This window comes from Tubulanus polymorphus, chromosome 8, assembly GCF_964204645.1.
Source record: "Tubulanus polymorphus chromosome 8, tnTubPoly1.2, whole genome shotgun sequence".
NCBI classification, from domain to species: domain Eukaryota; kingdom Metazoa; phylum Nemertea; class Palaeonemertea; order Tubulaniformes; family Tubulanidae; genus Tubulanus; species Tubulanus polymorphus.
The window spans coordinates 12,393,860-12,420,831 of NC_134032.1; the positions used below are offsets into that span (position 1 = coordinate 12,393,860).

Consider the following 26,972-nt stretch of genomic DNA (forward strand, 5'->3'; position numbering starts at 1 on the left):
ATCGTAAATTTCTGAAACAATCCATACCTTAAATCAATAGTTATAACTGTTGTCATTTTTTTCTAGAATGAAATTAGTTCATTTTTCCGGGCGAGGGGTGGGGGGTGTCAGTAGTGACCGTTTAAAAGAATCCTCCTAGATCTCGATGTGTTGGTAGCGTTAGACTAGTCTCCTATATCTCACAACGTCCACCCGCGTCCTGTCATCGCGTCTCCTTATCATTGTCACGGTTACGATTGTTGTCATCCGAGTTATTGTTGTTGTGGTAAAACCAAAAATAAAAATTACTTAACAAATTCAAAATTTCAAAAAACAAAAAAAATTTTTTTTCTTTCCTCAAATATTCCCTCCTCTCTCGTTATGTTATGCTCTTTTTTATCTCTCTGCTTGAATCTTGGATTTTTGTCTGTAGGCTTCGTTTAATTTGTGTCGTATATATTTTGCGCTAGCTTCAATATCGGTGTGTGCTTTTGAACTGTCGCCCGCCTAATGCCGCTTCTAACGCCTATAGCTGAAAAAAATTATTTCCATTCTTTCGTTCAATTTTGAATTAGATTTTAAATTATTCGAGGGTCATGTTTTTTTTTTTAAAACTATTCTCGTTGTTCGTCGTAACTTTTACGTAGTGTGCGTATCGTGCCAGTAGATGGCTCTGTTCTAGATTTTTCGCGTTTATTCGAGGTTTACTGACTGGTCGGGTTTTTTTCTTCGCGCAGGTCCCGCCGTCGTCGGTCCGCAGTATTACAGCGTACCGTGGGGTATCTACCCGGCGAACATCGTTCAACAGGGCCAGAACCCGCAAGGGGGCGTCCCGCAGCAACAGCAGTTGATACGCAATCAACAGGGACGACCGTTGACCCCGTCGCAACAGGATCAGATCGGCTCGCAGAATAACGGCAGCGTTCAACAGATTCAAACACCAGGTATGTGGTTAACGCCACTCAAGTGATGCGAACACCAGTAGCCATATTCATAAAAGCTTACTAACTTAGTTAGAGGCTAACTATAGGTTTTTTTTAACACCCTTTACCCGCCAAGCGCCACGCAGGGCATTATAAGCGGGTTCGATGTTTCTTTTTCCCAGTGGGGGAGAGACGAGAGAAGAACCTTCGACCAAGAAACTCCGTCGCCGCCAGGGTTTGAACCCATAAACCCTGGATCGACGAGACCAGTGATCGGCTGCTTTAACCACTCGGCCACTGCGTCTCTCAAACTATAGGTAGTAAGGAACTTAGCAAGAAACTAGGCTTAGTAAAGTTTTATGAATAAGGTTACAGGTACTTCTTAGTCAACACACCCTCTTGTATGAGACACGACACGTTCAATAAGAAGTGATTCTTAGTTTTACCATGGTAGCCTACAATGGACTTTGTTATGGATCCCCTAGCAATGGACTAAATCTTGGATCCGAAAACATTAGATCTCTGGATGTTGTTCGAATAATTTAACATGGTTTAACTGATGAAATGATTATATATTTGTTCTGTAGAGAATACGGTATATTTACCGGGAGCTGGTTATCAGATATTAGCGCCGGCGTACTACGACCAGAACGGACAGTTAGTGATGGGTAACGCTCGCGGTATCGGTACGCCCGTACGCCTCGTCTCCCCGGCTCCGGTTCTAGTAAGTGGCGCCGCCGGACAACAAGGTACGTAACTAAACTCGACCGGCACTAGAACATACGAAAAATTTGGCTCTTAGAGACTTCTTTGATGGCTGCCCACTTCAAATCTCCGTATGTCATCGAATTATGAATTGAACATCCGACCTATACTGTCGTACCGATCGGATAGTGACCTCGTAGGGGGATTTATGGATGCGGACATATTTACCGCAAAGGCATTGTCATACATAGGTGATTAAATGATATCATTGGGGGGGATCTCGGAGGCGGCCGTCATTTCGGAACAGTCTAAAGAGCCATCTTACGACGAACGCAATTCGTATTATATTCGCGCACAAATCATTTAGAATTCATGCATAATATTTTTAACGACGATCTTAACAAACGTAACGAAATATTCAATAGTGGAAAAAAATGTCACGAGCCGTATTTATTCGTCATTATATCATTATCATAATAAATGCACTTATTGCTTCGCACCGACTAAATATATCGAACTCATTCATTTAAAGATGAGTATCCTCCCTCGGTTACTGTGGTTTAATAATTTTCATGAAAATTACTTTTTTTGTACGATACATTCAAAGAGCCTTGGGCTTAAGTTTTCATTTGAGATAATGACCCAGTTCCACAGTTACAGCTAATTTTAAGTCCCACTTGTATGTTAGCTTAAGTCAGCGGACAGTGGTTTCGCTGTAGTCCGGGGTCTGACAGTGGAACTGGGCAGGTGGGGTTCGGGGAGAATTGGACCGAGTTGGTTTTCTATTCGTCCGCCCGAGGATTTTCGGTGGTGTTTTAAATTCGCGGTATTGTTTTATTTATATGATTACAGCTTACACGGGAAACAGTAACCTTGGTTACACGTCTGCTAATAACAATTTATTAACGGCCGCCGGCAATAACCCGCAACAGACTGGTTATGGTAATAGCAATACACCACAAGGTGGCATAGGTTCAGGTATGCACCCCCTCGACCCCCTACCTAAGCTTTCTCTCTTTCACCAAAAAAAAAATTTTCAAGGTTTCGAAATATTTGGTCATCAGTCTAAGATAGTGAAGTTTAATTTCGAAAAATTATCGATTTCGTGAAAAAGCAGGGTGGCCACTTAACTGAAAATAAGGAAATTTTGTCAATGAAAAAAGCAAGAAGAAAGCTAAATGTCAATGAAATTCGTTAAGATTGCTGGATCTCTCATAAAATCAAGTTTTCATCTTTGTCTTAGTATTTGACTGTGTTAATTGATAACATGCATGACAAGGGGGAGGGGGAAAGCAAGTCAAATAAAAGTGGCCACCCTGAAAAGCTTTTTGTGCTGACTGGGTTCGTGAATTAAAGCGATTCGAAAACTGAATCGAACTTTTTTTTTGTGAAATATAAGTCCATTTTATGCGTGAAATATATATATTTTCACGTCGCACTTTATTCAGAAAATCGTCACGTTTTTAATATTCGATCATAACTTTTTACTAACACATACGACACCAGTATAGTTATATTGAAATGCTTCATTTTAATCGTAACTGAACCTTTCACTTGAATCGCATCAGTTTTGTTAGTGTTTCGTATAAAACTGTTTCGGACGTTGAAAGGAAATAAAAGTTGCGCAAGTTCAGCTACTAGGACTGAGCTGTGTCAATTACTGCAATTCAGTCTTTATACACTTGCTACAAATAGATAACTGTTTTCAATGCCAGTAGAATTTTATTTCTGACTTCAAATAGAGTGATTTCTTGTTCACTTTGAATGGAATGATTATTTTTCAAGCGAGAAGGGCTTGGTTTTATTGCGGGACCGTTAAATAATCAAACCACATGGCGTAGTTCACAGCCCAAAGGCCTAGTTTATCAAAAATGTTTAAGCATTATGGTTGAGTTATGCACTTGCGGCTTAGACTTAAGCGGCCATTCAAGTTCTATGGCCAATCCAAAAAAGTAAGGGTCGATTTAGGACCACATGGACATTTATTAGCTAGGCCCGAGGCCTGGTTTAACAGTCAGGCTCTTGAGTTTCTGAGTTGAACACAAAATATCTAAGGGAATGATTTCTCGAAAGTTTTTCTGCTTATAGGTTTCATCACTCTCGATATGAAGTCAGGAGATAAAATTTCTCGGGTATTTTTACCATAACTATGAAAATGACAATGTATTTTTCTCTGACCGGCGTGTACGTGCGTGTTCGTGTGGAAAGTCGGTCGGTCGTTAGGAATTCAAATTTAAAATCAACGTCTCCGTCGTTTTCTATCGGTAGAGTTTCTGTCTGGATTGTCGAATCGTCGCGACTCGCTGTCCGAATACAAACTGAACGAATTCAAACGAAGTCAGATGCCGATGAATCAGTACTACAATTCGATGGGAGGTGGTGCCAGCGGCTCGCCGGCCGCCGGTCCGATGGGACTGGTCCAGTCGGCTCAGTCGTTGACGCCCCCGCCGTCGCTCAGCGGTTCAAATTCCAATTTGAGTCTCGGTGGAAAATGGTGGAGCAGCGAAGGTGCGTTTTTCGTCTTACTTAACAAAACAAAAAAAAAGATTTGTTCTTAACGTCATTTTTTGATTAACACAGTTTTTTTAACCGTAATTTGATTAAATTTTCGATCAAGTTTTAATTATTATATTCTATTCTATTCATTATGGACTAGCCAACATGGCTTTGTGGCTTCAGTTTCATTTAGAATTCGTCGATCTTTGGTGAAGATACGCTTTAATTTACGCGTAACACTGGAGAAGCCAATGCGATGATGTATACAATGAAGCTAATTCGATGATGCTAGAATTATAGTTTATACCAAAATTGTTTTTCAGGATTAGGCGGTAGCGGATCGCGAGGTTACTCGGCAGCGCCCGGGGCCGAGGCTAAATACCGGGCCGGACTGACCAGCAGTAGCCCGTTCTTCGGTAACGGTATATTCAACACTCGCAACATGGCTCGCGGGTAAGTAATCTGAATCAGCAGCTCAATCTATTGAACCGAAACTGCAATCCAGCTCCTGACAGCGACTCAAACGGCACGTTAGGCGTTTATATTGCGAATAGAAATAACGTCTATCTCTTACACCGGTGGCTCCATCTATTGAGTCTCGGGTGAACGTATAGATACATAAATCCCCCTGGTGACGGAATTAACTTACAGTTAAACTCTCAGTGCTGATTGATTAATACCTGTTGCCATCTTTCGAAAGATATAAACTAACACCAATCCACAAAGATGCAGTGTACTTGCAGTCAATCTATACATCGCTCTGCGGTGTAGACTCACTGAAAGGGTTAATAGTAGTCCATATAAATGACCCTAATAGATCTCTGAAGATGGACCTGAATTGTCTTTGTTAAGTCTTCAATATTACGGGCCTTATTTACACCCCCTCTCACCTTATTAAAAACACTAGCAAATCAGCAATCAGCAAAAAATATGTTAATTTGTTTTTTAGATCGAGTTTGTCGAAAGAGGTGACAGTCGGTCGCAGTCGATTGTTGGAAGATTTCCGCAACAATCGAATTCCGAATCTGCAGCTGAAAGATTTGGTGAATCACGTCGTCGAGTTCTCGCAGGATCAACACGGCTCTAGGTAGGAGGACACGAGATTTTAAAAAAAATCGGGATGAGTTTCGTAGATAATCGGGGTTGAATAATCACTGGAAACATTTTGATATTTGCCATCATTGTGACTGTGGTAGTTGACGCTCGGGATGAGGATGACGGTTTACCTTGATACCCAGTCCGTGCAACGCAGCCCAGCAGTTCCATTCTCTGATATGTTCATGGTTCTTAAGAAACTGTCAACAAACAACCAAGGAATTAGGGATTTTTAGGTTTCACAAGTTTAGAACGGGTGAAGAATTTGGATTGTCGCAGGTGTTCTGAGAACCAGGGAAATTTCTGTCATCGGGTTTGGTGATGTTCATAGAGAATGAGATTTAATTAGCCAGATTTTGATTTGAGGTAGCAATGATTAATTCCGGCAAACTTCTAAGTGAAATTTTCTGAACTGCTTAAACAGACAACCAACTACATCCTCATGTGTCTAATGAGCTGACTTTATCGTACTCTGTCACCCTTGTCCAGTGCTTGATCCAATGTGCCCCTAATGACAGTATTAAAAATCTAGACAGTTGCAGGGAATTAAGTTTCGCGTATTTGATTCGTGTTTAGGTTCATCCAGCAGAAACTGGAACGAGCGACGCCCGCTGAGAAAGCGATGGTGTTCAACGAGATACTCACCGCCGCGTACAGCCTGATGACCGACGTCTTCGGTAACTACGTCATTCAGAAGTTTTTCGAATTCGGCACGCCCGACCAGAAACAGACGCTCGCTCAGCGAGTACGCGGGCACGTGCTGCCACTCGCGTTGCAGATGTACGGTTGTCGCGTGATCCAGAAAGCGTTGGAATCGATTCCTCCCGACATGCAAGTTAACAAGGTACGAGAATTTGAATTTCGTAGATTTTCATCAAATGAATCCTAAATGTTGCTCAGCTTACATAGGTCAGTTTGCTTCGTGTCCGAGATCTGAACTTTAGGTACCAAGTTCTTATATATAAGTTAGTTATTGATAAATAGAAATTGGATGGATAAAATAGGAAATGTAAGGCATTAAGTTTTTAGATACATTGGTTGTTGGGCCAAAATAGGTTCAGCTCGATCTTACCTTGAGTTCAGGCTGATGTAATACCTCCTAAATAAATCATTTCGGAATGAACTAGATAGAACCAGATAAGTGTATTGTATTTGTATGTTTTGCGTCGTTTAAAAAGGTTGAAATTGTTAAAGAATTGGACGGCCACGTTTTGAAATGCGTCAAAGACCAGAACGGAAACCACGTCGTACAGAAATGTATCGAATGCGTCGACCCGAAACATCTACAGTTTATCATCGACGCTTTCAAAGGACAGGTACGTGCTGGTGAAATAGATGTATTGATATCTACAGTTATAATTGCATGAAATCTCAGACAGTTGGTTACAGCGTGCAAGGCAAACTTGTTCCAGTTTGTTGATATTTAGTTCATAGAAACCCTGATGATTATGATTAGAATTTCACACCTCGATTCGAACATGTGAGTTGTGATAGGAAGAGTATGAGGGGTGAGCAGTGAACTGGTGGATAAATGCCATGGTGACAGTTGAGATCCCATTCTTACCATGATGTTCATCTGCCAGTTAACTCAGCTCAGTCTGTCCAATATTATTTGTAATAAGTCACTGGTCAGTTAGTCCCTGGTCAGCCTGTCACTGGAGTTGGTCAGACGTCACAGGTCTGTCAGTTTCTGTTGCCACTGACCAGCCTAATAGTGCGCTGGAGTCCAAAATTGACAGCGATCAGTCTTATACTGGTCACTCACTACTTAAGTGATGACTGGTTAACTGTATTTAGGTGCATGCGTTATAAAACCTGTTGCTCACTAGGTCAACTATCCACTGCTTAACTCATAAACAGTTTGAGCAAAAATGGCCCCAGAGTTTTTTCCATCTATTCAATTATTAACAGCCACTGACTCTACGTAAACTACGTAATTACAGCATTTATCAGTGTTGTAATCCTGTTATAAAGTTCTGTGTGATTCGCTGCAATATTGATGATATTTATATAATCTCGCAGGTATTCACGCTGTCCACACACCCGTACGGTTGTCGCGTCATTCAGCGTATACTGGAGCACTGCACTCCGGAGCAGACGACTCCGATACTGGAGGAACTACACGAACACACCGAACGTCTCGTACAGGATCAGTACGGCAACTACGTCATACAGCACGTGCTGGAGCACGGCCGCCCGGAGGATAAGAGTAAAATAGTGAACATGCTCCGTGGTCAGATTCTTGTACTGGCTCAACACAAATTCGCCAGGTTTGTAGTTAATCTTGTTTCTACAGCCGAATTCATTCAGTATTTAATAAGTTTGACTCATTATGTGTCGTCTATTTTATAGTAATGTTGTTGAGAAGTGTGTTTCTCATTCGTCAAGAAGCGAACGTGCTTTACTGATCGATGAAGTCTGTTCCATGAATGATGGGTAAGTTGACTCTTTATTTCGGCATTCATGTTACTAGGGGCGGAGAAGACATGTGGGTAGGTTCTTCGATACCATGGGTTGGATGGAAATATGAGCTGTTGAGGATTGGTTCTGGTATTATCAGGGATGAGGAAGTCTTTACAATGCATTGATGGCTGGATAGGGGAGTTTCTATTGTCCTAGGGATGACAAGGAGAGTCGTTTGATACCTTGGTACCTCGGGTGGTTGGGAGGAGTGGCAGGTACAGGTGAAATGACTCATTTTGTCGCCATGCCTTCCGAAAGGGGGTCCCGATTGGAAATTCCGAGGACAAATTCCAGGTCAACTGTTCAGCAATGATCATCCTGGTGTTTCCATAAAATAGAATAGATTTATACACGTGTCAACCATTTCTATGAAGTATAGAAGAAAAAAATACTATAAAAACAGAATATGAAAGCATTTTAAAACATAAACGTTATTTGCAATACTCACCTACTATTAACTATTTAGTGTCCTGTCCTGTGCAGTTAGCTTAGTTGATTGAGTGAGTGGAGGACTGGGAACCAAGAGGTCCCTAGTTCGAAGCCACCTCTGGCGTTGGCTGTCGAGACACATACATGGACTATGCTCTGCTAACGAGAGAAATCCCACAATAAATTCAGCCAACATTTGAATAGAAGAGCTGCTAACTTGGTCAGGAGGTTGTGAGCCATAACAACCTATAAAAAGGCTCTGGCCGTCTCTTTTAGACCCACTAGGGCCTACAGGTTGCACAGTTACTTGCAGTTGGGACGCAAAAATTCTGAACTGTATCAACACTGCATATTATACATTATATACATTAGTAAACGAGTATAAGATAAAGATGCGATGCTATTTGCAGGCCTCACAGCGCCCTCTACACGATGATGAAGGATCAGTTCGCGAACTACGTCGTGCAGAAGATGATCGACGTCGCCGAGCCGCCGCAGCGCAAAATACTGATGCACAAAATACGTCCGCACGTCGGCACGTTGCGTAAATACACGTACGGTAAACACATACTCGCGAAACTCGAGAAATTCTTCATGAAAAACACCGAGCTCGGCCCGATCGGAATGCCGCCGAACGGCTCCATGCAGTAGTAACGCGCGAAATCGAAAATCGAGCGCAAAGTTTTTTTTAAGACGGGCGACGAAGGCGCCGCGATTAATTGATAGCATCTTAAAATCACGATTGGAACGAGGGGCACGAATGAGGGCCCGATTCGAAGCCCGCTGGTGTAAGGTACCGCCGTCGAGGCTGAAGATGAAAACGAATTCGTGGGCGGAAATTTTTTTATTAATTGATTTATAAAACGCGCGACGCTAGGTGTGTGCGCGCGCGCTCGGCATTCACTAAAAGGTGAAAGGTTGATATATATTAGTTCTGTGTTCGGTATATAGGTGGCGCGATTATCTTTATAATACATGATAATGAATGTATATCGATATATATCACTAACACGACTGTATAAATATTGTAACGATTAATATTTAGGATATTTAGATAATTATTTTTAACGCCTCGATTTAGGGTCGAGGGATAGTTTTTGAATAATCGGGGTTGTTTGTCTTCTTTTTTTTCGACGCTTATTCCTGTATTCGGTGTCCATTAGATATATCACTGCTCGCTTGCCGCAGCTGCCTAGTCGCTATTGCGCAATCACGTACGACCCTTTACACTTCCCTCGCAAACCCGCGATGATTTTACATCGTATCGATTGGGATAATATTAGATATTGATATTTATAAATATATTTACCTGCATGCACGGCTGTGTAGGGCGTGTGTGTGTATATATTATATATATATATATATATATATATATATATATATATATATATATATATATATATATATATATATATATATATATATATATATATATATATATATATATATATATATATATATTAGTTCGTACATCGGCCGCTAGGTGGCAGGCTCTATTCGTAGATATAATGGAATCCTTGATTGCTGTGGTATTTGATGTGCTACTTGCACTAGCGCACCTGGTGGATCCTCACTTGCCACAGTTGGAATCCTCTGAATTACAAGTCAATGAAATGTCGCAAACTAATTTATGAACCATAGTTCGAGTAGATAAGACATAAGTGCAGTGCCACCTAGCAGCCATGATAAACATTAATCAGCGTACTATGATTCCACGTATATATAAACAGTAGCCCGCTGTCAATCCCCCTGCCCCACACGTCATTCTTAGTTGTGTCTCTTAGTACTTTCCGAAATTGTTCTATAAATGTGTAAAAATCTGTGTACATTTGTATAAACTAAAAAAACGAATGCTTGTATAGAAAACAACACACACGCATAAATCGCAATAATGAGATTCATTTTATTTTCTCATTCTTCTCATCTTCACAACTCCCCCGCTATCATCGTCATCGTCATCATACGAGTGCTTAGTGCGCCCTCTAGTGTGTATAATAAAACGTACTACCACTATTTCGTGTATAAATCATTCGCAATGTAAAAAAAAACGAATCGAACGAACCTTTCAGAAACTTATAAATATCCCGTTATTTGTCGACCTATCATGAAATGATTCGCGGAAAAAACTTTTTATCGGGTTTTAGCTGTTGGCGTGTATGTTAAAAGGGGTTGAGGTCAGAGAATGTCGCCCTGATTGTAGTATATGTTCGAATGATGACGCGCGCCCGCTGCGTCGGAAAACACCAGGCCTGATTCTTAACGGATTGATTGATGTAGTAGGCCCGTGGTGGCTCCAGTGCGACTTGGTTTTGGTATCGGCTGAGAATGTTGAGTCAAATGGTTGTAGAAGTCATTCGATGAAACCAAATACCCGGTGTCGTTTCTGATGCAGTGGCGTACGTTGTGTAAGCCTAGTGTGATGTGTCTTTCAGATCTCAGTAAAGGTTGAATTATTATTACCTTAAAAAAAAATCGTCTCCCGTTTGTAAAATTTTGTAAAGATTATTCAGTTCTCTTTTCTAAAAATGACGCCCTGTAAAAAAGAAAAACGAAAATTATATATGTATAGAAAGACAACTACGCGAATACTGTAAATTCTAACTCGCCCTGCCCCCTAGTGGAGAATGCCGACACTGCGTGCAAATTTTTTGTGAATATGAAAAGAAAAATTCTACGGTAAAACTAGAAAAGATGTAAATTAGTGTAATATGTAAACTTGTGTAAATTTAATTTTCGAATTTTTTGACGCCGTTTGTAAATTTGTATAGTTCGAAACGCGGCCACAAGGGGGCGCCGGTGTCGATTCTCCTCGTATGTACGACCTCAGTCAGTATTCTGTAACATAAAAATGCATAACCTAGTACAAGAATTAAATAATGATAATAATAATAATAATGATTATAATTATGATTCTATAAATATCGATATAAATATTGAAAAACCTTGTAAGAAATTTCCTGTATCCATTTTTCACGATTTCTGGTGCTAAAAACGATTATTGACTCTGTAATTAATTAATTAATATTGATTAATTAGTCTTTATATTAACGAGAATGGCTCTTGAATAACCCTTTCCGGTTGACAAGCAGTTTACATATATGACTTGTGTATATTTTGGTGAACCAGGGGCTAGTAAGAATGAAGACAGGCCTTAGTAAGTAGCCGACGTTTTTTAACGTCTGCATGATGGCTTTGAATCGGCAAACCGGTCTGATAACTGGAAAATTAAAATTCCGCAGCTGAATCCTGAATGCGGTTCGCCGAAAGTCTTGAATCAAGTGTGGCTAAAACTGTGTATATAAAAGTGTAATAAGAATACATAAAGTCTATCAAGACGATGGTCTTCTTTACTTACGGTCAGACCGTATAGGACCCGAACTGGAAAGGGTTAATCGCGAGTACGTTATAGATAACTGATATTTAGAATAACGAGCCGACTTTTTTTTCTTTCGTTCTGAAATTTATCACACGGTGATCGCGCGGTTATCGATAGGTAGTGTTTCGAACGGTTTATAGGTGGCGTGAGTGCGTGTGTTTGTATGTTGGTACGTACGGTCTCGTATTTTTATCCACCGCCTGTCGGATTCTAAGGTAGAAAAAATGTTTGTAAAAATTGCCGGGTTTTGATACGTGTTTAAAAGGTGGAGTGGGTTCCTAACTAATCCCGTTCTTCGGTAGAGGGGGGAATTTGATGGAATATTCACCAGGCGTCGTTAAGAAACCTACGAATGTGTAAATTTGAAAAAAAAACGAAAACGTGTACAGAAAATTCTCCGCGAAAGAGAAAAAAGATTTATTTTTTTTAAGAACCCGTTCGATTCTACTTACCGATGATAATAGCAAATCTGATGTTTTTCTCCCATGACAATAATGATTACTTAAAACGAAATGCGTACGTCATGAATCGATAAAATACGCAGCAGTGGTGCCCCCTAGTGGTGGAAAATACGATCTACGCTTACCGCAGCTGAACGTGTATTTGATGGCATTTTCAATACTTAACGATTGATAGTAATAATCTCGTTGACAGGCCAGATATATCGTTAAAACGGGGTGTTATACCCCCCCGCTCCCCTGATCTGTATAGCTCCCCTCCCTCCCCCTAAACCTCTCTCTCAATGTACAGCGAATGAAAAAGTTTTTAATTCTGTAAATCAATCAATGATGATAATGGAGCAAAAGATCGTTTCTATTTTCCGAGAATTCTATTTTTCCAGTTATCGTGTTTTTTCTACGAGCCCTTCTCATACGTAAATCTCTTTGTAGTAGTCGTCGTAGTCGTCATTGTCGATAATTCCGTAGTTCTGCTTTTTCTCGCGCCCTACCGCTTGTCCTCGTCGGTGGCGGCGGCGGCGGCGTTCGAATGCGATGATAATTATTGTTACGATTCGATAGATTTTGATTAATCGTTTCCTACGTATGTTAAACCAACGCTGCTTTATTCTACTGAATATAATGTCGTATCATTTCGAATCATATTAATTGATTACTAATTAACAGATATTAATATTAATGAACATAATTATATGAATGAATTTCATAAATATATATATATAAGTGTATAATATGTAACATTGTGGTTTATATAATTGCATATAGGTGGCATCCGTGTAGAATAAATGTGTAAACTACATATTGATAATAATCCTAATAATGATACTTATATTAATATCTATAATCACTTATATATATATATATATATCAAGTCAGTATATAGTAAAATCTGTAGTATATAGAACTTAAAATAATATTCGATATTATTGATTAGTCGATGTTTAATTATCAGAATTTCGAGAATGGCTGTTACGAATTTTTGTCGTAAATTTCTATATAACAGAATTTTCTAGATGTCCGATTAGCTCGCGCGCACGTGGGTTGTGCGCGTGTGTTTTGATAGGTGTAGGTTGTCGGGTGTTGTTGGTTTGGGTGTAGTCAATATTAGCCGGGTTGGTTCGTTGATACTCGCGGCTCAATGTCACGTTTCATGAAATTCCGAGTAACGATGAAATCCGCTTCATACGGATCAGGTTTGATATCGTGGTTTTGTAAAATATCGAATTTCTATGATGATTTCTTTGCGCGCTTTTTAAAAAAAAAAACTTTTCACACCAGTTTCGTTCGTAGTTCAATCGTAATATGAATTTAGCGTTTCGCTTTACGTAGTTCGTTACCGCGCCGCCAGGTGTCGGGGCAGACAAATTTCTTTTCTCTTCACGTCTATCGCGATATAACCGAGAAATATTTTCTGTTTAACATTTTTAAATGTATTTATCGGCTTAAAGCGTCTCTTTAGAAAAAAAAGGGTTTGCGCGTATTAGAAAATTAAAGATTTTTATACCGGAGTGATATGAAAGGGTACGGTAGCGCCATCTTTATTGGTTTGAGCGAAACGGTGTATTATATTCCACCTTTAGAGTAGATAGTTAGTAAGTATAGAACTAGGGAGTAAGTAATCAGGAATTTGGACCCGGTTTGGCGTTGGCGGTTTAGAAAAAAAAGTTTTGCCACTCTTTTCGACCGGATTCAATTTTTCGTGGTACTTTAACTGTTAGGTATTTCTTGTAAAATCTTTCCCCTACACCCCTCCGTTAAACTGGGTCCTTCCCGCAATAGCTTTATGATAATAGGAGTTATGAAGAGTTTTTATACGCTTTTGATAAATATTCACTTTCTCGTTTTCTGTCTTTCTCTTTCTCTACTCAAACGTCATTGGTGATTTTTACTGGAAATTTTTTACGGAACTGAATTTAGAGAAAAGCCCTCTCGTCCCCCTCCTCGAAACCCCCGCGCCCCCGGCTAGCTCGAATCCTCTCTAGCCCTCGCTGAATAATCTGTAAAAAGAAACATTTTTAACGATCATTTTTTATCGATAAGTCGCAATAACTCAACGAGAGATAAACGTCAGTAGTTGTTTATGTACAGTTTAGGGATGAAATTGTAGAAAGAAATTTTCATTTGAAATTATAGATACTCGTGTAGCTACGTAGCAGTTTCGGCTCGAAACGGAAGAAAATCTCCGAATTTGGTCTAGATTTGATAACGAATGAAAGTATCAATCTGCAGCTGGAACCTTGCGTCGTTAAGACGTTTGATGTTTCCGATTTTTAATCGTTCAGGTTCGAGATCTCCCTGGCGATATTCTTGATAGAAAATAAACTAGAAAACACAAGACATCAGAAATTTTATCCGCATGCTTTGAAAAAGTGATCTGACTTCACGCTACAATCGTGATATCATGTCTCAAAGGGTCGTTGGTTGCAGGCTGTAGGTTGATCGAAAATGTTAGGGTTAGTGGTGTTAACTCTTGAGGAGAGTGAAGATCTAATGATTGCATAGGTCGAGTTACGAAACGTCCCGGTTCTGGAGATTCCGAAGCCGAAACGCTAGCGAAAATTCAGACTAAGAAACGTCTAAAATACAACAATGAATTCTGTGTACAGTGTTTAAAAATCTAATGTATAAAGTAGTAGTTCAGAAATATGAAACAACCACATCGGTCCATGTATGATAAAATGAATGTTATAGAAGCAATTTGTATAAATTATGAGAAACCTAGAAAAATATAACTAACAGATATGTGAAAAAATATCTCGCCGAAGAAAGGATGAAAAAAACAAATGAACTGATGTATTGTATATTTTGTGGCGTATTATTTCCCCAGATGGTATTGCCGTTTATTCAAACACCTTATTCGTGATGATGAGGAAAAAATTTTAAAACGATGAGAAAGAAAATGATGATGAAAAGTTGTTGATTTTTGCGACGCTCACGAGAAAAATATCGATATCGCGAAAATGAAAGCCTCGATACGTGTTACGTTAGATTTGCATCCATTGAGATCACCCTCCCCCTACCCCTTTAAAAAAATCTGAGAAAATTCTTCGATCGTTCTTTTTACGAATGAAGATATAAATTGTAATAGTAGACGATGAGCGCATTTAAACCCCCCCCTGAAATGGGTTCAACTGTCGATGTATACGGATGAAATGTTTGTGAATAGAATTGAAAACTGTTATTTTATATCGATTGATAATAAATAAACGCGATCATGAATCGAGCGACGAATCCGCGTGAAATAATAATGTATAGAGATGAAAATGAAATCTATTTTTTAAAACCTGCGAATCGGAAAAAAAGTGTACAAAATGAAATAACGATTAAGGCCGTATATCTAGTGTGAATATTTGCTAAAGTACCGTAAATAACTCTGTAAATTTTGTGTTTCTAAAAAAGCGAAGAAAGGAATCTTAGTATTAATATTGTGTATAAATATATCTGTACATATGTATTTAAAACGATAAAACAAAGATATTCGTTATGAAACTTTTCTACGGTCGGAATTTCTCTACTCCCCGCGGGTCATAAAATGGCGTCGGTTTTTTTTTTTTAAATTTGTTGTATTACGATAAGTCCGATATCTCAATGGATGCAAATTTAGTCGACTCACTTGCCCCCTTCTTTTTTCTGCTATTCGGAGGCTGGTTCCATAGTCGCGGCTAAGACGTAGGACCGGTCTAAGACCATCTAAGTTCTATAGTCAATCTAACGACTTAGGTCTCAACTATGGAACTGGCCGCGGGACAACTGCTGAACTTGGTCCGGAATATTTCTAATAAACGCGCAAACTTCAAACCAGTTCTATCCGGAAAATATCTATTTAACCCTTTCAGTGCTGACTAATTAATACCCTATAGTGCTGAAGATAATTTTAAAATTCTGAAAAATTCCAGCCTAGTGTGTTGAATAACGGGAATAGTGCATCTACACCCTGGCGTGGTATATTTCACTATGTTTGTCAGGTGCTGCCATCTTTCAAGAGAGATAATTAGTAATTACTAATTAAATCAATACACCGCAGTGCGGTGTACTAGCAAAATCCATCACTGATTCGTACACTGCACTGCGGTGTAGACGCACTGAAAGGGTAAGATTCGCCGTGTTTAAGTAAGCAGCCTCCCTCCCTGCGTTAGAAACAGTTCACGCGTTCGTGATCGTTATTTTTCATTTAGATTCGAGTAGAATTTTTATTCAGTTTTCGTCGTTCATTAATAAATTAAGTACGTATTTTATTTCGGGTTAGAACTCGGCGCGTCGACAGCTCGTCGCGGGAGCCAGTTTTTAACAATCGACCGACGCAACCTAGTTAAACGTTGCGTGGAAATTCGTTCAGTAAAAAATAAACAGAATAATTGCGGTTATTAGTTATTGTTATTATTACTTATTTTGCCCATTAATTCTGAGAAGTTCCGGAATTTTTATCTCTTAACTTAATTAGTTACTAAATTTTTCGATTTTGATCATCGTCGTCGTAGTCGTATTTGCTCAACGCGATTTTCTCGTTTGTATTCTTCTTCTTGAATTACTATTATTCTTTTGAAAAATCTGAATATTTCAACTACCGTTTTATAAAACGAAGGAAAAAATCTACGTGTGACATTGCTTCGTCTTCTATATCTAATTTGCACGTTTCTGAAATGGTCTAGGCACTATTATTTATGGGTATGAAAAACCAATCGAGAAAGTTTTTGAACTGATTTGTTATGTAGTGGAAAATATAAACTTACAACAGCAGAAATGGATCTTGAAAATGAACTGATATCAACTCAAAGGGTCAACTCTCTTACTCGCAACTGCGGATCCGATTCCTGCGTTCGATTCTTCGACTAGATTCGTTTTTGTGTCGTTTCACCGCGTTAGATTCGCCTGATTTTTCGAAAAGTCGTCGGCTGCTCGCGGCGGTCATAGCAGCGCCCCCTATGAACTCATTTCTCTCATTAAAAAAGGTGGAGGTTTTTTCTGGCCTGGTATTTTTTTGGTTTAGATAATTTTTTTTCCCCGCGAATATCGTCGTCAACTGTAACAATATTCGTAAATTACAGAATTATGATATTAACTTGAAGTAGAAAAAAAGGAAACCACATTCACTTTAATCGATATTTCATGCTTGGTTGTATAGAAAACAAAAACGCTTTTCATATATATATATATATACATATATAAATATTATACAGTCGGACTGCATTTCGACGGTCCGCGGTTGAAACTCGCTTCAAGTTGGTTCGAAATGATGATGAACTTGCGGTGAGTTTGAATTGATGATCGCTTTGAACTGTTCAGTTCAGGAATGATCCTCGCTTGGTTTTCGATAAGCAATTTGTTGTATATGTCATCTCGGCGATGACAGGGCTCCGATAGAGCGCAGCGCCCCCCACATGAAATGTAGGATTATTTTGTAAATTCACGCGTGTATAATTAATTTGAAAATGAAGCTCCCGAAAATATGTCTTAATGTTTCCAGGTATGTCGTAATTGAATTACCGCTGTCGTGAAATGCGTATTAACTTAAAACTAGTAATCGCAAAGTTGAGCTTTAAGAAAATCCCAGTTTTACTTTGAGACTGTAGAAAGTACATCGGAACCTCGTTAATACGGATCTTGCGGTAAACATTGAAATGGTAGTAATATTATCCAAAGCTTGATTGATATAAAAATCTTAGCTGGGATATGCTAGCTGGGAATCATCGTAATAAACAGGTTTCTTCTTTAATTAACTGTGTCGTATTCATGAGGTTAAGCTGTACGAGCAACTGGAAACTAAGCCGAATTTTTAAGCCGGGTTAAAGTTAATGGTGTAGATAATTTTGAGGCGGGGGGCGGATTTTATTTCGGTCCTGTCGTCGTCGAAATGATATTCGATGTATTTGTGCATATATATATATTATATATAATTATTATAGATATAAAATTGTGTGTATTTTTTTCATCTGTACAATAACTGTATAAAAAATATAAAAAATAAACAGAAATCTTGTAAAATGCCTGTAAACAAAAGATCATTTTGCTAGTAAATAAATTCATTCATTGACACATTGTCACAGTAAAAAAATTATGGATCTCTTCTTTTCTTCTTTGCTTTTCTTCTACTGCGGTAATTTCTGTGGTCGTTTCAGACTAAGTGAAGACAACTTGCACATTAGGAGTTTGGACCGCCCACTTGCGGTAACAATTTACACAACTGGTAGTGAAAGTGATTTGTGTTGAAACAACTGTTTACTGGCACACAACAGGCCTTGGTTATTACATTCTCAAAATCAGTTCATGTTTTAGGAATTTAGAACCAGGGCTCTCACCGATGAGGAATCCAAGATTTCCTTATTTTCTCTGACCAAAACTTCCCTGAATTTATGTGATCGATAACTATATTGTCATTTAGGGCTGTTTCTCATCAAGAAGTTCCTTATGCCACATATCACCAGCAAGAACAACAAGCTTCCAACATTTCAAATTCCCTGAGTTTTAAGTCAGAATTCCATCTCTGGCTCTTAACTGAAAATTTCCTCATTATATTACTTAGTGAGGGCCCTTTCTTCTCGCAAGGTTCGCCACCAGCAAAGACAAAAATACACCAAAAAATTTGAATTCCCTCGACTCCATTTTGAGTCTGAATTCCATGATCTGTAGGTTAACCACTAGTGACACCTAGTGTAATTCTTGCTCACTACAGAAGCGGCCAAGCATACCAGTTGAAATCAACGATTTACGACTGTGTGCACCTCTCAAGGGGACGTGGCCTTGCTCCAATTCATTCTCAATACTCTTACGCAGAATTCGATCAAATGTTCGCCCCATGGGCAAGTGGCTTTCATTCCCAAGGTCGAACCTAGGTGTACGGCACCCTGGACAGTCCCAAGAAATCGGAGTCAATACAGTCAGTATGTTAACCATTTTGCAAATGTCTCATAAGAATTCAGTTCCATCGCGCATGAACTATTGCATCTTTCTTCCAGTGACTCAACATCCACTAACTTATATACCGGCGCATCCCAAGTATGTTTCTTCAATCATTATAAACCCAATCACAACGAAAATTGATTCTATTTACAAAACTTTATTATTCGTTATTTTTGACGGATAAACATACACAATTAAATTGAATACAAATAAATACCATACAGAAATTCATTCTTTCACCGCTTTTTCAAATCTTTATCTTAAAAATATCCATCTTAAGATCCGCTCTAGAATCTGCGTAACCATAACATTCACATTTAATTGATCCACTTCCACAGTTCTTAAATCGTAACTAGAGTTTAAATTTTGTCATTTTCAAGTATATGTATTTCAATCAAACTTGAACTCAGCATTTTGGTTCCTAGATCCTTACTGAGGTACCAGGATTTTAACTCATAACTCCGGAAATGGATCGCTTTGATAAAATCATGCCGTTTTTTTCTCGGTAGGAAAGTTTAATATCCCGCGAATTTATTTCTTCTTTTTTCCGCGTTGACGTTTTTGCGCGTTTGACTGCTGCGATTGTTGACTAGACTGCGACGCGTTCTGAGCCGAAACGCGAGCCTTCAATTTCGGAATCGTTTCCCCGAGATAAAATAAAACAGACCTTCCTGAAAATAGGAGGAAAAAGTTCCAGGCTGTCGGTTATCTGAAAGGGTGGTTCCTAGCTGCAGATTGTCTAGGGGGTGGTTCCAAGAGCAGATTGTCTGAAGGCATGGTTCTAAGCCGTAGATTGTCTGAGGTTCAAGGCTGTTGGTTATCTGAAAGGGTGGTTCCATGAAGCAGATTGCCTGAGGGGGTGGAGTAATTCCGGGCTGGGGTAGGAGGGGTTGTTACACGGCTTACTTACTCGTTGGGAAGTTTTCGTGCAATATCGCACCATTTTCATCTTTGAGTTGAACGCGAATTCTACCGCGGAATTTCGGGTCTCGAGGATCCAATTCGCGAGGGTAAACTTTATTCTGAAAAAAATTGATTAAAAAATGTTTTATTATCTCCATCTTTATTTGACACGCTGGAGCGCCAAAAGAAGGCAGACCGAGATGGGACCCTACCTCTACTCCGACAGTCATGCCGGCATTAGCTAACACATCTCGGATCTCGACATACGTCGGATTGTCAACGCTCTAGAGAATTGATGATAAGAAAAAAATATTAGAAAATTGAGTTATTAATTGTCAAACAAGGACAACAGGGCACATATCATCTTTTAACTTACTCTATTTTTCGGTATCCTTCTGCCTTCAGCGACAGTCTTCTTACTGTTTATGTAGGCCGGATAAACACACACCCACCTAGAAATGATTTGAATAGACTGTATAGTCATAGACATTAAATTAATATAAATATAAATTTTACTTTAGTTCGAGTTGGCCCATATGGGGTCAATTTTCAGGCGAGCCAAGACTGATCTTAATTTCTAACCCGGTTCAATCTATTTTACATTTATTCTGGTAAATTCATGCGATTCGAATTTAATTCAAAACTTCAAAGAACACGAAAAACCAACGAACCTCTCTCGATCCGAACAATTAAAATCGGGGTTCCACGATCTCGCCATGTTGGCTAACTCAATTGCCAGAGTAAGATTCGGACGCGTATATGGCAAAAGTATTCAGGATTCGAACCTAACCGGCCACACAGGTGCGCAAAATTTGAAAAAATAGGATGTTTTCAAAAAGATTCGATTATCATGATAGAATGACACCCGGAAAGCATAAGACATTCATAGATAGATGGCAAAAGTCAGAGTTCTTAAGTATTCTGTGGGGCCTTGAACCTACGGAGCAATGTTGTTCAAGTGAGTTCAAGTTCAAATTTATTCCACGGAAAGACATGTACAGAGATTGAGAGAAAAACAAAGAATAAAATTTACGATTCTTAAACAAGCACAATTATAAAAAGAGAGAGGACAGTAGCTTTTTGTTCTACTCGATTGCCAGTGCATGCATTGCAGTTGCTTGCAGATTATTCGGGACTCGAACCCTCGCGGCGTATTGCGCCACGCCGCTAACCGAGACGAACCGTAGCGCCCTCTACACACCGTGCCGCACCGAGGACGCAAGTGTAAGTAAATTTCAGTCTTTTAATTTGCTCGAATTAATTGTCTTAACCGACTAATCCGCCGACGGTACCCCGTTCGGCGGGTAGATTAACGCGCTGGTTAGTTAATCATGTCGGATTAAAGCTTGACGGATGAGAAATTGAGTCTGTAATCACGCGCCAAAGGCGTTAGTTTTGTTGCCTCCTCAATCAAATTCAATTAATAAAAAAAGGATATTTACTCGTTGCTTTATTCGTTGATGCGTTTAACCACGAAATTTGTAATAAATAAGAAATCATATCGTATATACAGTGGTAAGACTACCTGATGAGTTCATTATAGGCCTTCTTCAGCTTTTTGTGGCGCTAGTCTAACATGTCTAAAAAAGCTGCTTTAAGTAAAGGCAGGGATTCCATATTTGGAACACCAACACCTGGAAACCACCATCCTCTTAGATGTTCACTTTGCTTTATGCTATTGCACCACTGCCTGAAATCATGTTTACATATAGGGTGTAATGATTTGTGTAAGTAAGACTCAAAATTCTGAGTTTGGCCTTTCGTGAGGCCTGGTGGTGCAAAATCAAGTCACTAATTAGCTTCTACAAAAAAGAGCATTTTCTTTTATTTTAAAAGTGGTGCCCTAGAATACTGTATCGAATCTTTGATTGGAGACCTCAGCTCACGTAGGAACTAAGTTTAGTTTTGAGGAGCATGGAACTGTAAAAAATAAAATCTGAAATAAGCGTAAATGCTGTAAGAGGGAGATGAATTCCATCAGTTGGAAATTGGGTTTCAAGAGCTGCTATTGTTGCCCTGCGGCTGTATGGATTTTAGATAGGTTTATTTAATTTTCACGCTTAATGTAGCCACACACAGAAATTACTAGTGGCATTCATTACTAGTTGACCCTACCACCTGATGATTGAAGTTATCACAAAAAATTAATTACAGTAATTTGACGCAAAAAAAAACATAGTTGTAAATTTTTAAAACTTGAAATGATTTGGAAATTGAGAGTATTTTGATGTTTGGGAGAAGTTGATGTTTTAAAATGAGTAGAGACTGCTCTGAATTCGTAGTCAGGTCTGTTGTAGCTCGAATTAAGATAAGAAATTTCAACCGTTGCTTATTTTTTGCAGAGCACACAACGCAATACTCCCAATACAACGATGGCCGATGATGATCATGATTTCACCAACGCCGATGCCGGTGCATCCAAAACCTACCCGCAGCAGTGCTCGGCGCTGCGTAAGAACGGCTACGTCGTCATCAAGCAACGTCCGTGCAAAATCGTCGAGATGTCGACGTCGAAGACCGGCAAGCACGGCCACGCAAAGGTGCACCTCGTCGCGTTGGATATTTTCAACAATAAGAAGTACGAGGACATTTGTCCGTCGACGCACAACATGGACGTGCCGCACGTGAAACGTATCGACTACCAACTGATGAACATTGACGACAACTTCTTGACTTTGATGTCCGACGCCGGCGAGCAACGCGAAGACATAAAACTGCCGGATAACGAAATCGGCAAGGAAATCTCGTCGAAGTTCGACGCAGGCGAATCATTCTACGTGACGATCTTGTCGGCGATGGGCGAAGAGGCCGCGGTCGGCACGAAGGTGATGACGTCGTAAGGAGATAAGGCGGGCGCGCGTTACATTCTGATTCTGTCACCGTCGTCGATGATTTCAGTATCTTCCAAATCGAAAAAGAAAATGATGATTAAAGAAAAAAAAATATAAACGAACACGTCGAAACAACACGCATGCGCGCGAGAAATATATACGAAGTACGCGCGTCGTCCCCGCGACGACGTGGGTGGCGCCGTTAAATTTTATTATTGCCCCGCGCGCTCATGGAGTAAAAAGACTTGATGAGAAATTCGAATTTCAAGATAATTCTCGTCGGCGAAAATCTCGTCACTTTATCCGAACACTCTGTCTCTCTCCTCTCTCTCTTTCTCTCCGAAGAATAGATGAAAATTAATTTAACAAAAAAAAAGAAACGATTGTTAATATGCAAATATTCAACTACTGTGCTTGTGGTCTATTATCAACGAAATATAATTAACGAACTGATTTATTTAACTTTACTGTATTTTTTCTTCTAACAAAAGAAAACGAAATTTCGTACGATTTTTCGTCGAGGTGAAATGAAATGAATTCGGTCTTTCTGTGCTGACTTGTATTTAGATATATTGATAACGCCAGTTATCGTTATAATTCAACGATAAATATTATTATTATTGTGATTATTTCGACTGAATTATTGTATATGCCAATTAAGGTTATGCGGAGCTCGTTAAATAAACATCTTGAGAAATAACGAACTACGGCAAACAATGTTTTGAGATTTATTGAGATGGTTAAAAGAATTTTTGAAAAGAAATGCATTATATTATTATTATTATGATTACTATTATTATGAATGTGTCGGTTTTGAAAGGTAATAATAAAATTTTCAAGCTACTTTAAATCGGATAATTTTAGTTTGTTCGTTTTCATGTGTTGATAGTCTTGTTTGGGTGGCTCCTAGCATATCAAAGTTGGAGCTTCCAGGTCCATCACTTCTATCAACTGCTTGTGTTGTTAAACCCTTTTCATTCTGTGAAGGTGTAGTTTGTCCGAATCTAGTTCTGAAAACTCGAAACGCTAAAAATTCTCCATTTATGGGATCATTCCTAGGATCCAGTAGGAGGCCAGTGTCACCTGTCGCTATGTGATGCCTTGATTCCTAAACTAAATGGAAAATGCTGTCAAAGGTGCTTGTTACTTGAGCGTAATGTTGAAACTTAAAAAATGGGCAATTAGAAATGTTTGTCTAGTTAGCAGTTGTACAGAAGACTATATGTCTAGATCAGTTCAGTTGGGACAACGAATTTCCTGTAGTGTCAAGAATAAAGATTTGCTTACAAAACCAAAAGATATTGCTTTACGGAGATGACTGATCAGTACTAATTAGGAGTCAACTGTAATTGGGACATGAAAGTGATGCGAATGCTTCCTCGAAATTTGAAATGTTATCTTCTTAAAACTGCATATCCAAGAATGAGTGATCCGAAGGGGCCCTGCATAAGAGGTAAAGATAGATATAGAACTATCGGGTTCTTCCAAATGATATCTGTCCTAAACTGCTGTAACGAGTGGTCATCACTTCTAATGAGGGTTGACGACAAACGCAATTCGCAAAATATTTTGAACATAGAAAGTAAATAATTAACTGTTACCACTTTCTAACTAAGATATAATTTTATTATTGACAAAAAAACAGCATGATCATCCAGACATCATCTGAGACATTTTTAATTGAAGAATGATCTATGAACACCAGACATTTTATGAGCACACATTCAAATTGATCGTCCACACTTCATATCTGTTCAGGACTTCATCAGAGACATTTTTAATTGAAAACGAACAACAGACACACATTTTACCAACACACTTTCATAAAACTGTCTTCGAACGGTAGCTAGAGATTAGTTGCCAGCTGTAGTTTGACCACAGAATATATTCATTTACCGGTATCTATTACTCTTTGTTTTTCGGTCAGTTTGCGATAACCGCGCCCGTCCATACCGAGCTTACCGATCGTTATCGGATACAACTCCATTTCTACGAACTTATCGTAGCGCACCCGCAGCGTTTCGATGCTGTAATTCAGAACGCGCGGGTGCGCGACCAAATCGTCGACCGGCTGACCGAGATCGGTCAACAAAAAGTCCAGCATCGCTTCGAGTTTAATCGGCGACATCCCTCGCAGACGGTCGTAACGAGCGAACATCGACGCGACGCTGCGATCGTCTAAATCCAGACGCCGTCGCAGATATTCCTCGTTCGTGCGACAATCGGCCAGAATCTCACGTTCCCGCTTGTGTCGATGCAACAAATCGTCGAAGATATCGTCGGCGCAGTACAACAAGTGAAAATAACCGTCGCAGTTCTGCGGCGTCAAACCGCAATTTCGTACGACCGGAACGCGGCGTTTCAACTGCTCGAGTCGCGCGTGAAGCACCCGCGGGTGATTCCGTACGGATTCGGCGTCGATTCCCGCGCCGCGGCGCAGAAAATCCAGTTTCTGTTTGACCGTGAAAATGTGACAGTTTTTCACCGGCAGGTACTCGACTAACTTATCGGCGGTCGCTCCGTCGCATTTTAGATAGTTACGCAACAAACCGCGTTTTCCGCCGAATTTCGTCGTCAGTTTGTATTTCTTCAGTTTTCGTTCGAGACGATTCTCGTATCCGATCTCGGACGTTTTTAAATCTAACAGTTTGAACGGTAGTTGCAAACTGTGCAGCTCGTCGACGCGGTTTTTCAACGTGTCGTAGCCGAACGTGTAGACGTCCGGATACGTGAGGATCTCCGCGGCAGTGATTTCGTTTTCGATCAACAGTTCGGTGATGTTTCGAATTTTCGAGAAGTTTATCCTCATAAGTCGCCTCTGTTTTTGAATGAGCGAACGGATTTCGCCGTCGGTACAATTCAGTTTACCGCTTAGATACCTGAAAATATGGATAAAAAGTTTCAAAGCTGAGTCTCAAAGACGCAATGTCTTGAAATGGTAGATCTATAAGGCTTGAGCTGGTGGTAAGTTTTTTTCGACTATTCAGCCAAACAGGCTTAGTTTCTGATAGAATCCCGCGATAATAACGAAAAAATAATACCAAGTCCGAAAATGTTTCCTTGAGCCTATTAGTCTTTTCAACTCGACTTAATCCTTTTCCATGGAGTAAGTCCTTTCCTTCATCATATTGAAGATTCTCGGACTGTCTAACTTTTGTTGTTAGATCATCGAGTTGGGAAACACTGATCGGCCTATCCAAATAGCATTTGCTTCACTGGTATTCGAACCCACAACCGCTCAGGTGTGAGTCAAACAAACACCCTATCCACTAAGCCACAAAGACAGGACGAACCTTATTCTTGTAGTCATCTTCAGGAATACTGATAGGTCTACGATCAAAATTAGCATTCCTGAAGATGACAATAAGAATAAAGTCGAAATGTTGAATAAATTACTACTGTTTAAGGAAAAATAAACAGGATGATATCATCGCAACACGGATTCAGTGTTGGTACGTAGGCATGGAAACATATCGCTAAACTTTCAAATCATGGAGTCACTTCTCTTCATTTAACCCCTTTCAGTGAAGACTTTTTGGATATCCTTCAATACAGTTTCTAATGGATTAAAAAACGATGATTTAGGTCAACTGCCTGTCCTTTCTGGTCCCATTTAGACCTTTTTACAGGTATGTACCACCAAATATGAGCGAGCTAGGCCACCCAGAATGCTTTCAAGTCAGGTTGAAAAAGACATTAGTAGGCCTAGCTAGGCGTTGTTTCTCAAACAATGACTCGTAACAACGACTGTTATTGAGACTACTATAGCACCTACTTAATTCTCAATTCCAGGTCTGATGACTCGCTGCTGTCTCTCGTACCGGTAGCTGATAAATATCGACTCAGAACGATATTCACTATGAGTGCCGATTGCGGGGCAGACGGCACAACCAACCGCAGTTTAGATAAAAACATCTTTGTAGACCTCCGAAGTTGATGACAACAACCTGAAAATGAAATTAAATAACAAAAATCTCTATTTATCTATGGCCCTGTGGGCCGTACGGGATGCATGATATGAATTTTTATCTGATTGATATGATTAGTTTCGGTTTCTATCGATCAACAATCATCATTCAATTCTCAATGTCAAATTATTTCAAAAATCTAATAAGACATTTCAGAAAATATGCAGGAATGAATTCTACAACAGAGAATGACCTTGAAAATTATCTCAAAACATAGTCTGTAAGGATGCGGACTACTTTAAATGCGTTTTCGTTCGTTTTTCGAAATATTTATTTTCAAATTCATGGGGGCTGCCATTTTGTTTTGTAATCTCCTCTATATCTTATTTGATTCAGATAAATTTATAAATTACCAGAATAATCAGGTAGTAGAGCTAATTTTAATAATTCTATTGACATCTCAATATCGGCTCTCATTAAGATTCTGGATCGCAGTTAGTCTTTACTTT

General features: G+C 39.4%; 4 protein-coding genes across 4 annotated transcripts in view; 2 read left to right on the plus strand and 2 right to left on the minus strand.

Annotated features, from left to right (window-relative positions):
- The window catches only part of LOC141910421 (pumilio homolog 1-like), a 30,592-nt gene extending 21,167 nt beyond the window's left edge, over positions 1-9,425 (plus strand). The window contains exons 10-20 of the mRNA XM_074801159.1: positions 717-923; positions 1,490-1,651; positions 2,460-2,585; positions 3,876-4,115; positions 4,427-4,556; positions 5,053-5,190; positions 5,775-6,033; positions 6,377-6,514; positions 7,221-7,468; positions 7,551-7,634; positions 8,501-9,425. Of these exons, the coding sequence (XP_074657260.1) occupies positions 717-923; positions 1,490-1,651; positions 2,460-2,585; positions 3,876-4,115; positions 4,427-4,556; positions 5,053-5,190; positions 5,775-6,033; positions 6,377-6,514; positions 7,221-7,468; positions 7,551-7,634; positions 8,501-8,741 (1,973 nt within the window). The 3' untranslated portion in view covers positions 8,742-9,425. The remainder of the gene's footprint in view (positions 1-716; positions 924-1,489; positions 1,652-2,459; positions 2,586-3,875; positions 4,116-4,426; positions 4,557-5,052; positions 5,191-5,774; positions 6,034-6,376; positions 6,515-7,220; positions 7,469-7,550; positions 7,635-8,500) is intronic.
- A 9,545-nt stretch (positions 9,426-18,970) lies between these two features.
- On the minus strand, positions 18,971-20,445 carry LOC141909806 (signal recognition particle 19 kDa protein-like). Its single transcript, XM_074800436.1, has 5 exons — positions 20,396-20,445; positions 20,101-20,176; positions 19,937-20,008; positions 19,732-19,843; positions 18,971-19,492 (listed from the first exon to the last, which is right to left on the minus strand). The coding sequence occupies exons 1-5, from the start codon at positions 20,440-20,442 to the stop codon at positions 19,353-19,355; spliced, it is 447 nt and encodes a 148-aa protein (XP_074656537.1). The 5' UTR covers positions 20,443-20,445; the 3' UTR covers positions 18,971-19,352.
- A 462-nt stretch (positions 20,446-20,907) lies between these two features.
- LOC141909856 (eukaryotic translation initiation factor 5A-1-like) lies at positions 20,908-23,405 on the plus strand. Its single transcript, XM_074800512.1, has 2 exons — positions 20,908-20,948; positions 22,067-23,405. Exon 2 carries the CDS (start codon positions 22,097-22,099, stop codon positions 22,562-22,564), a length of 468 nt encoding a protein of 155 aa, XP_074656613.1. The 5' UTR covers positions 20,908-20,948; positions 22,067-22,096; the 3' UTR covers positions 22,565-23,405.
- A 799-nt stretch (positions 23,406-24,204) lies between these two features.
- LOC141909794 (uncharacterized) lies at positions 24,205-26,828 on the minus strand. The gene is made up of 3 exons (XM_074800417.1): positions 26,717-26,828; positions 26,331-26,502; positions 24,205-25,434 (listed from the first exon to the last, which is right to left on the minus strand). Exons 2-3 carry the CDS (start codon positions 26,468-26,470, stop codon positions 24,444-24,446), a joined length of 1,131 nt encoding a protein of 376 aa, XP_074656518.1. The 5' UTR covers positions 26,471-26,502; positions 26,717-26,828; the 3' UTR covers positions 24,205-24,443.
- Positions 26,829-26,972: the final 144 nt, after the last annotated feature.